This window comes from Sinocyclocheilus grahami, unplaced genomic scaffold, assembly GCF_001515645.1.
Source record: "Sinocyclocheilus grahami isolate Dianchi unplaced genomic scaffold, SAMN03320097.WGS_v1.1 scaffold1545.1, whole genome shotgun sequence".
In the NCBI taxonomy this organism is placed as follows: Eukaryota; Metazoa; Chordata; class Actinopteri; order Cypriniformes; family Cyprinidae; genus Sinocyclocheilus; species Sinocyclocheilus grahami.
This window is the reverse complement of record NW_015506724.1, coordinates 25,029-38,640: the sequence shown is the minus strand read 5'-3', so window position 1 is coordinate 38,640 and position 13,612 is coordinate 25,029. Positions and strand designations below refer to the sequence as shown.

Below are 13,612 nucleotides of genomic sequence, written 5' to 3'. Positions count from 1 at the left end.
CATAACATAGCATGCTTCACTCGTCTTGCAAGATTACATTTTTTCTAAAAACTTCCAGACCTATACACTAGTTAAATGTTTTTTTTTTAACTTAAAACAAGGCCAAATCGCGAAAAAAAAAAAAAAATTCTAACGTAGAACGGTTTAGTACTTGCTTAACACATGCCCTGACAATACTGGCTTCCAATATTAGACCGATACTGAAAATGTCATTCTGATGTTTAATCATTTAAATGCCAATACTGGCTGATAGAGAAAAACATATATTTTTAAATCTATAAAAAATGTATATATTTATAATATATAAATGAATATAATGCATAACAAACAGAACAAGTTTTTCACATATTACTTCAGAGGCATTCAAAAAGTAATAGTAAAAAATTGATGTTCAAGATGACAATCAACACATCTTCCTCAGAGACATGCCATGCTCACGAACTACATCTCTCATTTGGCTAAATGCAAACTAACAGCCTAAACGATCTAAAACTGAAGTGTAACATCCCCCAACAAACTCAAGTTAAAAGAACTTTCCAGGCAAACTTGTAACACAGAAGTTGTCAACACCATGAAGCGATACTAAGATTAACACCTGCGGGAATAAAACTAAGCACGGCCATTCAAAAGACTCTTCAAATGCCATCGGTCCACACTCGCAATTAATAAAAACTGTTGTGAAGCAGTGAATCCAGGGGACCATAAGGGCCCCCCTACACTTCTGCCTATATTAAAAGAGCGTTTTGAGTCATGTCTTATGCGGCTTCTTCCATCCTCCTTTTGAAACAGCCCATCTCCTACCTAAGCTGGTTAGGGGTTCCCTTATCTCTTTGAAACTCTCTCTCGCCCCATCCTCCTGCTTCACTTTCAGTGCTTTGGGGGAGCTGGGAGAGCTGCTGAGGGAAGGGGAAAGAGGTGTTATTCACAGAAAAACAAACAAGACATTAGGAGTTCAATATACCAAGTATGCAACAACGGCAATGTCGCAAAACCCCCAACAAGTGAGAGATAATCACGCAGTTAGAAAACAGATACACATGACCTGTATTCAGCTTTTGCCATGATTTATACACAGAATGAGTGAAAATCATAAAGAGGACATTGTAAATTAAAGTACTGGACCGGTCCATTGTATTTTGCATATTGCATTATCCAAATCAGTTACACTACTAGTCTTTTAGCATTACATTACAAATCTGATATCTGTTTCGAGCTGACTGTTTTTATTATTCATGCTTGCCTCCACTTGTGTCATATATCTCAAAGAAAAACCTTAAAACATTACTGAAGCACCAAACCACAGAAAAATATTTAGTTCTAGGTGTACCTCTGCCATTCCCACAGAAAAGAGAGAGAGAGAGATTTTGAAGCATTTGAAGTCACTTGTGTTACCCCGTTTCTATCAGGCAATAAGGCACATTCTCAGGTTACGTTAACACGACAACGATGTAGTCAAAAACAGAAAAGTTTTTCCCTTGAGTTTTTAAAAAGTTTCATGTATATACGACAACTTTCTCAAAACAATTCGCGTTTACACACATCCGTGAAAATGGCCAAAAACGCTGTATTACGTGTGCCGGGCCAGTAGTTGGTGCTGTCACCTTGTTAGTAAACAGTACCTGTAGGGAAGTGACGATTATATGTTGTATTGATGCGTCTCCACTGTTGGTTGTAATATTGGTGAAGTAAATCCACACTTTGCTGAAGAAGCATTAGCAAACACAGTACCATGTACTCTGCCATTGTTGTGTATGTTTGTTCGCGCTTGCCTTTAAAATCGACACGTACGGCGCATGTCTACATACCTAACACGTACTACACACGCGCATGACGTCACCGCTTTCAAAGATTCCCGTATTGGGTGTTTACACAGAAACGATAACGGTGGCGTTTTCAAAAACTTGCACTTTGAAACCCGTTTTCAAAAATATGCTTTTTTTTTTGTCCCCAAAACAAAACACCGTTGTCGTGTAAAAACAAACAGGCAAAACGCATAAAAAGTTTCCAGTTTTTGGCTGAAAAAAAGCCAAGACACACTGCTGTATACACTAATGTTCTTTCTTTTTTTGGATTTAGTCTTAGTCCTGGATCAAACATCCTTTGTATTATATTTAGTCAACCTCTTCTGAATATTTTTGGTCAAGCTTTAGTTGACTATAAAACTCTGTTTGACTAATTTTAGTCAATTAAAACTTAATTCAAAATTTTGTCAATTAAGAGTGACATTTAGTCATGCAGCAAAATAGTTAAATTGATAATCAGACAAAACTCAAAAGTTTCAAAAACTAAAACACTGACATTTTGTAATATTATTTCTAATAATTCCAAATTAAATGAATATCCTTCTATTAACACAACAACAACAAAAGTCTTTGTATTGTGGCACAGAGGTTGCATAAGAGCATTCATTCAGCAACCTCAATCACAAACAACATAGCCAAGATTTATGTTTGGATTTATTACAGTTCATCACTGATAATGGTTCAATGGCAGATTTAGTCACAGCGAACAGCGCGAACAACCATGTGAAGGAACATAAACTTGAGCAAAATATCAGTGGAGATCACTAAACTCCAACTTACATGTCTGTCGATGTTTCAGGTCATCAGCACATTTTCTGTAAGAGCACGTGCGAATAGTTGGTAGGTTGCAAAGAAAATGTGCCTATTTACGGGGGATTTAAACTATTGATATCTGGCCAACTCTAGCATGAAAACTCGTGGAGGTCTGTATTTTACCTCTTTTTTTTATTGAAGAAAATAGAGAAATTTAGGATACAGAGAGATAAAAAAAATTTACTACTACATTTTATTCTTGCCTTTTTTCGTCAATGATATTGCACGTTGATATGGTCATAGTTAGTATTTAATGATGGCAGGGTTGGAAAGTCATGGAAAAACGGTTGTCAACAAATATTTCTCATCATAGTTTTCATTAACGAAATACACTAGTTTAAACTTGGTATTAATCTCTTAAATATGACGAAATTTCATCAAGATCCTTCCCTCTTATTACATAACACCCTACATGACTTTTGCGGGAGGGCCAAGTGTTGCATGAATGGACACAAAGTTCTCAACCCAAAAGTCTAATTTGCACCTTCTTGTAACAGTTTTTCCTCTGTGACAATTGCAAAGTTGGTAAATGTATGATGTCCCGCTGATCTGTTCAGATTGTAAAAGTCTTTGTGTAATCCAGCCTTTAGTATTGCCCTATAGGGCTGTCACGGTGAGGGAATTTCCCTTGCGGTAATTTTGAGTGGCTCAATAGCGTGGTAGTATGCGGTATTATCGCCATACACATATACACACATACATATATACATACATATATATATATATATAATTTGTGTAATCGCTTCACCCCAACTTCTTCCTCGTCGGCTTTTCCCACGTTTTCGTGCCCCCTCAGATTTCTGAGCCAAATGGATTTTAAATGCAGCTTCCAAAAGACAAAAAATAGCCGAATAATATTTTTTATATTTGATACAATCACATCGGTGTGATTAGATCGTTTAGTGCGGCACAGCATCAGCTGCTATGCAAATCCGCGTTCGCGCTTTGGCTGGCACTGAGCCAGAGACAGACGCGTTTGTACAGCGCTGCATTATAACCAATCACACACGAGTCTGTTGAGCTTATGAATGCAATGGCCAATCAGACACGTTCAGATGAGTCATCGCTGAAACGCGGTGTTTTGTTCACTTGCTCGCTGAGTGAATTATAAACAACAGAGCAGATGTGCGTACGAATGCAAGTAAGATATTCATTTCAAAAGCTTGGAGTCAGTATATTTTTTTTCCTTGGGAAATGATAGAAATTAATACTTTTATTAAGCAAGGATGCTTTAAATTGATCAAAAGGGACGATAAAGACATTTATAATGTTACAAAAAAATTATATTTCAGATAAATGCTGTTCTTCTGAACTTTCTATTCATCAAAGAAACCTGAAACAATTCTACTCCGCTGTTTTTAACAATCATAATAATAATAATAATAAATGTTTTTTGAACAGCAAATCAGAATATTTGAAGGATTTCTGAAGAATCATGTGACTGGAGTAATGATGCTAAAAATTCAGCTCTGAAATCGCAGAATAAATTACATTTTAAAATATATTCAAATGGAAAACAGTTATTTTAAATAGTAAAAATATTTTACAATATTACTGCTTTTGCATCAAATAAATGCAGGCTTGGTGAGCAGAAGAGAATTCTTAAAAAAACATTAGAAATCTTACGGTTCAAAATGATTTACTAGTATAGTGTGTGTATGTATTTATATATATCTCGAAGTGGTGGTGGGCCGCCTGGATCAAAAAATGCCAGGGCCGATTTTTTTGTCCCAGTCCAGCCCTGATGACAACCTATTTTCACAAATATATATATATATATATATATATGACTCAGCCTGGAGGACAGACGCAAGTAATCGCACACGCTCAGTCAATCTCTCTCTCATTCACTGTCTGATTAGGCTTAAGTGCAAATCTACGCCTCGGTACAAATCAGCATGGTACACATTATGTTATTACTAACTTGTTTAATATTCAGTCCACATGCATGAAGTGTAAAACGAGAAGGGCATAACCTTACGAAAAAAGAAAACACGCAAAAATCGCAGTTGCTGCGGTTCTTGCATTCCTCTGCGGTTTGCTCGTCAATACCGCAGTTTTGCGATATTGCGGTTATCGCGACAGCCCTATTGCCCTAAATAAGCTACATGACATATTAACATATATCGCCAAAAGACAAAACAACCTTGAAAATTTACCCTGGGTTCTTAATAGGGATGTAAATTTGAGCAAATTCAGTAACACTTTATCGGCCGCCAAAACACATTTTTGTCCCGCCAAAGCCTAATTTGATCAGTTAACGTAATGTAAATGACTGCTGCGCATGTTAACTGAGGGAGAGAAAGGGCAAAGAGCCCCTCCCCGTGCACTCTCTCTGTATAACTGTCTTTCCTCTCCCTCCCTCAAAATCAACTGACATGACGGTAAAAGGCCAGAAGACTGAATCCATGTTTCATGTGGCCCATTCGGAGATTTTTTCTTTTTTTATTTAAATTAATTAACGGCGGTGTGAATTGTGCTTAAAAAAAGCACGTCTCCTTATCTTCTGACAACCATTTCGCACATGCTGCTAACTTTTAATAAAAGAAAAAAAAATCCTATGCAGTGATGAAGTATTTTCCATGTTGACAAATCTTTTGCAATGTCCTAACAACCGAGATTAGCGCACAATGCGTCCACATCCGCTAATGTCCGATTCACGACATACCGCCTCATTTGAACCGATTCATTTTAATAAACGGTTGAAATAACTGATCTGTCCAACACTGAACTCACAAGACGTCACTGTCTGAATCGGTGTATAAGTAAATAATTTACTCAGAACACCTCAGAAAAGAGATTGCAAGTGTGATTTAGTCTCAATAAGATTTAACCTTAATAATAATAGAAGATTGAGCCTTCATAATCTACAGTAATTTTAAGATATTTATAAGACCATGTGTAGTAAATTACCAATAAAATAATTTAGTTTAGACTACAGTGAGGTGAAACCAGCACAAAGCAATTTGTTAGCAAGCTGCTCATTTTATTCAGATGTAGTTAAGGTAGAAAATTAGACTATTAGTTAAAATAATAAGCAAAAATAAACTGTTTCTTTGCATTTATTTCAGTTATGGTCAGGCTCGCAGATCATGGGGGTAGGGTACTTTTTACTGTGTGTGTGTGTGTGTGTGTGTGGATGGCCATCAGCCACCAATGAAGACCCGTTTTGACCCAGGAAAAACCCTGTTACACATTACATGTAGTGTGTTACTGAAGTAACAGCAATAAATTATGAATAAATAAACGCAACTCTCTCTAAACTAAACACTAATCTTAACCCTATAGTAACTGCATGCCTTAAAATAAAGCATCACTAGCTGGTTAAAAAAAGTATTAACTGGTTAAAATGCATGTGCGCACACGCTGCTAAGACTGTGAGACTAAACAATTAAACAACATGCTATTTTCCATACAAAAAAAAAAAAAAGTTAAAGTTCAGTTTTCAGTTACATATGTTCTAGGGATGCACCAATCTGATACTCAGTCTCTGCTCCGATTTTCTGCCGGATCGGGTATCGGTCAGACGAGACCGATCCAAATCCGATATTATGCGTATACTATTCTGTGTTATTGTTAAGCCGCCTCCTTCTTCCCGACCTACAAACTACGTTACAAACAAAACCAAAACACAAAATAAAACCCAGGCCTGGTCCTCTCTCGTCTTTCCCTGTCGTCACTCCTCCTTTGTATCCTTCCGGAGCTCCTCCGTGAGACTCGAGACCGGTGAGTGGCGCAGGTGTCGCGCATTCGCAATTACTCCACCGGCCTCGCTCTGTTCCCACGGCTCTCGGCCCCGCCCCTCTCGTCACACCCACGAAAGGCAAAAAACATTATAAAGCACCATAAAGTTCTTGTGCACTACATTCCAAGTGTTCTGAAGACGTTCCATAGTTTAATGAGGTACAGATGAATATTTAAGTCGTTAAATTCAAGTTAACGTAAACTCTTCTCTCCGCTGCAGCTATCGGTCTTTCTCCATTCAGCATTCAAACCGTACGTCGTGTTCGATTACGAACTCTCTCCAAGAGCGCACAGTAACTGAAGTTTAAAATTGTTAAAAGAAAAGGCTCAAACTATTGCACAGATATAATATACTACGCATCAGTATCTCTTCTCTGTGTGCTTTGAACTCTTATGCGGAGCGCTGCGCACCATGACTTTGTGTTGCTTCAAGTGCATCATTCTGCGAATGGGATGCGCATAAGCGCGTTGTGCCGCTCTGTATTGAGTCTTTCGTATTTTAATTCTTTTGCGCAATGAAAGATTATTAATAGCCTTTCTAGTTCTGTCCTATCTATCATATTTACATTTATTCATTTAGCAGATGCTTTTATCCAAAGTGAATGTTGCTGCCTCCATTTTTTCTTGTTTCTTACTTTTTAAACGAAAGTCTTTTAATTTATATATAAATATATTTACTTGTTATTCATGAATGTATTTTACAACAATACAAAGAGCAATGTAACATTTTACCAGATTTAGTCCTACACTCATTCACTTATTTGTTATTCATTCACTCCGCTTCGTCCACGGTGAAAGTTGATGTATTCCCTCAGCGACCAGCACAGATCAGCTCTAGGCATGACGAAGCGGATATCGTCCTCTTTTGGAAGACCAAACAAAGTAGTTTCGCTTTCACAACAAAACACACAGCGTCTTCACGACATGGCTGCAGCGTCAACAATACTACAGCGAGAATAAAAGTTACACCTTCTTTCTTTGCGTGAACATTTGGGTGGCGTTATGCAAATCTTCCCACATCGTGACGTAGGTATGTGGGGGTGTGTTAGAACGAGCCATTTTAGGTAGGCATGGTTAACTCTTAACTTTTATAAAGAAAACTTTTAGACTTTTATAAAACTCTTTGGTTATGAGACTTTAGTCTTTGCAACTTTACAGATCTTCTTTATGCACCAAGAGCTTGTAACACTCCAAAGAGAAAGGAAAAATTGAAATCGCATCATATGACCCCTTTAAATCATGGCCATGCTACACTTATTCATATAACTTTTTTTCGGGATAATGTGCTATATATAAATACACTTTTTAATCTATATATTTTAGATGTCATGTACATGGCTTTGTATATACATGAGTGTTGTAACACTTACAAAAAAAGGATCTTTGGATTTCCCCCTTTCTTTAAAAGGAATACTTATTTTGAGGTTAATTTATATTATTTTTTATGAAAAACACTAATCAAACAAAGACAAACTCATTTATATTAAACATAGAAAGTCTGCCAAATATGCTTTTCGCATCGACACTAAATCCTCTGCCAACACCTTGTCAGTCATCTGTCCTTACTGTACTCACATGATAAGTTTGTTTGTTTATTTTCTTCTTAATGCCATTCAAGCATCTATGGCTATATTCATGGCAAGAACCAGTTACTCCATACTCAAGTCTGTCTTACAAGTTGGGGGTGACAATTTAGAATCTTCAATTCACCTAACCTGCATGTCTTTGGGCTGTGGGAAGAAACCGGAGGAAACCCACACTGACACAGGGTGAACATACAAACTCCACACAGAAAGGCCTCCCGTCTCACATGATAAGTGAAATCTGACTCCTATATAAACTGTAGCATCCAAATGAACTAAATAGCTTATATCTCTATAACCAACGGTGGGGGCAGTGGGAGAGTAATATAATTGCTGTATGTTCGAACACAGACTACCCTACTGTCATTGTTTAACATTTCTAATAATTTATTAGACATAGCTGTTAAGCAAAGACAGTAAACTAATGAAGTCCAAGAATGTGAGCTCCAGTTTGTCTTCGCTAAAGCGCTGACGTTCTGAGTGCTATCAAAATAAGTCCTGTCTATGAATGTTAGTACCATCAAGGCCTAAAGTTTAGGATGGCTTAGGATAAAGTTTTCCAATTACCCAGGACTTCCAATTATCTAACAACAGAAATTCAAGTACATGACATTGTACTGCTAAAGGCAGCAGAATAACTGCTATCAGCATGTCACGATGCGATTGGATTCCACTGACAAGCAATTTTATCTATTCACAGAAGACACAACAAGGTTACATCACACAACAAAATTAATCACAAAACAAAGCCAATCAGAATAGCGTGTGGGTGGGCACTTTCGCTCTGTTAGCACTCTGTAGTCTCACTCTCGATGAAACGTATAAGTGCATAATCAAATTGACGCAACTATTTCTCCGTCTGTTTATCTGAAGACGAGATAAACACAAAATACTTGCAGAAGACAACAGAGAGCACCCACTTCATTCAAAAAGATAAGAGAAATACTGACACACAGACTAAATTACATCACTCTTAAATTATCATCTTACATTACTGAAAGCATAACAACTGCTTGTCCGTAGTTTTGAAGCAATAGGACAGTTTAAAAATCACATTATAACTGATAAAGCACATATCATATATGTTACCTTATGAGGCAGAATAGTGCTGGGCGGTATGACCAAAAATTTATATCATGGTATTTTTCAAAATTATATCGGTTTCACGGTACAAGACGGTATTTTTTTTTTGTTAACCATATTTTCTACTGATTGAGAGAGGAAATACTGCAGTATATTGACTTAGAATGCCCTATTTTACTGTCATGATGAGTGAATATTGTCAAAAAATACCACACTAAATAGTGACTAAACACGACCACTTCTAATACGTTAACCAGGAGTCACTCTCATTTATAATCGCGGCATCGTCTGATAAAAATCAACATGCATCTACACTAAAGATAGCTATGCATTTGTTTTGGCTATATTACTTTTTCGTCTCATGCAGCGCACTGCCTGCAAAGTGCATGTGATATTAACAGATGAACTACGCTCATATTTATAATTACAAACAATCAGTAAGCGACAGGTGCTAGGAAACACTGTTTTGTACTCATTTATTGACGAGTCGGCTGCGGTGTGGTAAACTGAATGCACTGCATCTCTGCCGCTCACTGCACAGAACAGACGCCGAGAGAAGTTACACTTCTCCGGGGAAAGTCAGACCTCGCGTTCGCGGGACAGCACTGGTGAAATCTTCCAACTGAACCATAGCTAAGGTTTATCCAAAAAAGTCGCTAGGTTTGTCAGTATGAATATTCTATGGAAAAAAGCTGCTAAAAGGGTCTGAAAGTTGCTAAATCTAGTGCTAAATTCGCGCTCGTGAGTGTGTGAGACGCGGGAGCTGATGGCAGGGGGCGGTGGATATTTGTGGAGGTCAATGTGGATATTGTGGATGAGTTCTTCTGTCGTCATGTTCTAATTAGTTCTACAGCTTCCGTTTCGGAACTTTCACGCTTAGTAACACATACAGCTGTGCCCTCAACACAGTGCAACACCCCTTTCAAACAGTGTCGCATCCCGAACGTTGTTTAAGCGACATACTTGTTACCGTTGTATTGCGGTATTTTCAAAATTCATATCATAACAAAAATAAAAACCGGTATTCGGTATGAACCGTTATACCGCCCAGCAGAATATTCTGCAGGAACAGACATTAAAGTCCTCTAAAACCATGCCAGGAAGGCATTTAATTTTTTTATACCCCACTATATGTTATAAACTCAGTTACAGTTCACAAATATCATCATTACTGTGTTATATGAAGAATGTCAACTGAATATGGTCATGTGGACATGAGCTAGGGAAAACACCTCGTAAGTGTATTAAAGGATCATGAAACCTCATGTTTCAGCACCGTTTAGTTCTCAACACAGGATTGAAAAACGCTACAAAAGTGGGTGTAGTGCACTGCGTCCCATATATAATTTTTTTTTTTGAGGGGTGGGGAAAAAAATATTCACCTAACCTATCGCGATTCTTTTTAAAACGATTTAAAAATCAACTGGTTTATCTCAGAATGGATTTATATTTACTTATTTTACTTTTCCTAAGAGGTGGTGGGGAGAAGTTATTGCTTTTATTCCAAAAGAGGGCGAAATGTATCGGTGTGTTCGACTTGAAGCAGCACCGCGCAGACGATCGGTACCGCGAGTACATCAGAGTACCGCGAGAGCGATTCGAAAGCATGCGGAGCTGTCTGCTCTCTGTAGCTCTCGCGGTGCTTTGATGTCATTCAACGATCGGTCTGCGCAGCACCACGGTGTTAGATAACGTCGTATCCGTTTCAAGCCAGCGCGAGAAAGCAAAACCATGACGGAGGCAGAGGATCAAACCCCTTCAAGAATTCTTTCTGCACCTTCACGTTTTGAATCCCAAGTGTGGAAACACTATGGATTTTACACACTGCCGGGAAAACATGACTAAAACGGTATGCAAAGTAAATAACTATTTTATTTCAGAGAGTATTTTTCTACTCATTTTGTTGAACATTTGACTATTATATTCATGTGCAAGTTAGCTATCTTTAATAATTATAATTCATATCCATTCATTTTCATTTTAGGGTGCTTTGATGTCATTCAACGATCGGTCTGCGCAGCACCACGGTGTTAGATAACGTCGTATCCGTTTCAAGCCAGCGCGAGAAAGCAAAACCATGACGGAGGCAGAGGATCAAACCCCTTCAAGAATTCTTTCTGCACCTTCACGTTTTGAATCCCAAGTGTGGAAACACTATGGATTTTACACACTGCCGGGAAAACGGTATGCAAAGTAAATAACTATTTTATTTCAGAGAGTATTTTTCTACTCATTTTGTTGAACATTTGACTATTATATTCATGTGCAAGTTAGCTATCTTTAATAATTATAATTCATATCCATTCATTTTCATTTTAGGCTGAACTATAGCTAAGTCTTTTGGAAATTCACTAATAATGCCATTATTGGCTTGTGCATCGCTTGAGTCATAATTTAAAATGTGTTGGGGACAGGGTTGCAAAGGGGTGGAAGTGGATTTCCATCAAACCCCTTCAAGAATTCTTTCTGCACCTTCACGTTTTGAATCCCAAGTGTGGAAACACTATGGATTTTACACACTGCCGGGAAAACATGACTAAAACGGTATGCAAAGTAAATAACTATTTTATTTCAGAGAGTATTTTTCTACTCATTTTGTTGAACATTTGACTATTATATTCATGTGCAAGTTAGCTATCTTTAATATTCTTAAAATTCATATCCATTCATTTTCATTTTAGGCTGAACTATAGCTAAGTCTTTTGGAAATTCACCAATAATGCCATTATTGGCTTGTGCATCGCTTGAGTCATAATTTAAAATGTGTTGGGGACAGGGTTGCAAAGGGGTGGAAGTGGATTTCCGGTAAATTTCAGGAAGCTTTCCAAAAATTCCTGGAATATTCCAAAAAAATCCTGGAAAGTTTCCAAAATTTCTGGAATATTTCCGAAATTTACTGGAAATGTTCCACTTTTTTGGGGGGGATATATCTAAGATTACATCATAAATGGGAATTGATTAATAAGCTGAGGGACATACCAACTGTTGTAATGTTATGTTACCTTGTTATTAAACTTACCTTTATAGCTTTAATTGCTGATTTTGTAATCTGGGTCATCTTTGCTTTGGAGATCGGTGGCTTGTATTCATTCAGTGAGTACAGCTGAAAAACATAAAACATTGCAATTTAACATTATTATCAATGTTATCAGTTCATACCAATGTGACCTGGATGCATTCATGTATTTACACTATATATACACACACTACACAGTAGGCTAATTCATATTTTTAATAACAGACAACAAATAACAAAAAATACTGTAATACTTCAATCTTGTGCATTAAAATCTCATTGTCCTCTTTTAAGGCCGGGACACACCAAGCCGACTTCAAAGAACTAGCGGCGACGAAAGCTGACGGTGTTGTCTCCTCACGTCTGACCGAAAAGCTGCGCTAGAACACACCGCACAGACTACAGCCGACGGCAAACTAACACGTGCGTTCTGCGCATGCGTGAGAGTTATTAACTGTCTATATCAGCAGCTATCAATAGTATATATTCGTCATTCAAAAGGAGAAACCGAAACAAAGATATACGAGATAAATGCATCTATACGAAACGTAAACAAAGCAGCACTTGCTTACCATTTTGAATATCAGTAACGTTGATAACTTTGATCATTTTAAGTGGCTCATGTTGTTCTGAAAACATTTGCGTATTAGAATGATTGGATCACGTAACATTTAAACAGCCTTCTGTCTGTACCGCCTTCAGTTACATGCTTGTTTTCATCACTTTCGCTTTAATTCTCGGGCACTGAATCGTTCGCTAAACTGAACATCCAATCAGAGCTCTCACTTGCGCCAACGGTCCTGACACTGATACAACATGTTGAATCGGGCAAACTGCCGCCGACGAGTGGAACACACCAAACAAACTAGCCCGACCGTTGCTCGCCGTCGGCCCGATGTTGGCCAACGGTCGACCGTTGGCTTGGTGTGTCCCGGCCTTTAGACAACAGTCTTCTTCAAGTCATTAAGGTGATATGATATTAGGGCTGTGCAAAAAAATCTAATGCGATTTTCATGCGCCACGGACAAGCTACACAAAATCGCGTTCATAATCGGCAATGAATCGCCTGCGATTCTGAATGTGATTTTGCGTAGCTTGTCAGTGAACTACGGCTCTGTGTAGTAAATCCCGCTCCATCTGAAAGCACGTGCTGGAGATTTACTACTAATCACAGAAGCGGCTTTACTGACGAGATGCGCATGAAAATTGCATTTGATTTTTTTGCACAGCCCTATATGATATATTTTAATTTAGATCATTTTTTGCCATTTTCGCTACATGTATAGATTTCACACTGCTTAACATAAAAATACACATAATAGCTCATTAAGTGTTTTTAATTCCAATTTCAAATGCAGATAGCCCAAGTGGATTCATACAGAAAACACTAAGCTATTTAGTTAAAATGATATGACCTACATGAGCTAATTCATACAAGTTAAGTCTATCATAAAACTGAGGTTAAAGATATTTTACACTTTAAGATTAAGGTTTTAAAGGCTGTGAGTGGGGGGGGGGGGGGACACAATGATGTGACAGAAGAACCATTTGGGCCCCTCAAAGAACCTTTT

At 37.8% G+C, this 13,612-nt stretch overlaps 1 protein-coding gene across 1 annotated transcript in view; it reads right to left on the bottom strand.

Moving 5' to 3' along the window:
- The window catches only part of LOC107571060 (protein SCAF8-like), a 43,281-nt gene that overhangs the window by 28,377 nt on the left and 1,292 nt on the right, over positions 1-13,612 (bottom strand). The window contains exon 2 of the mRNA XM_016257339.1: positions 12,045-12,128. Coding sequence (XP_016112825.1) covers positions 12,045-12,128 — 84 coding nt within the window. The remainder of the gene's footprint in view (positions 1-12,044; positions 12,129-13,612) is intronic.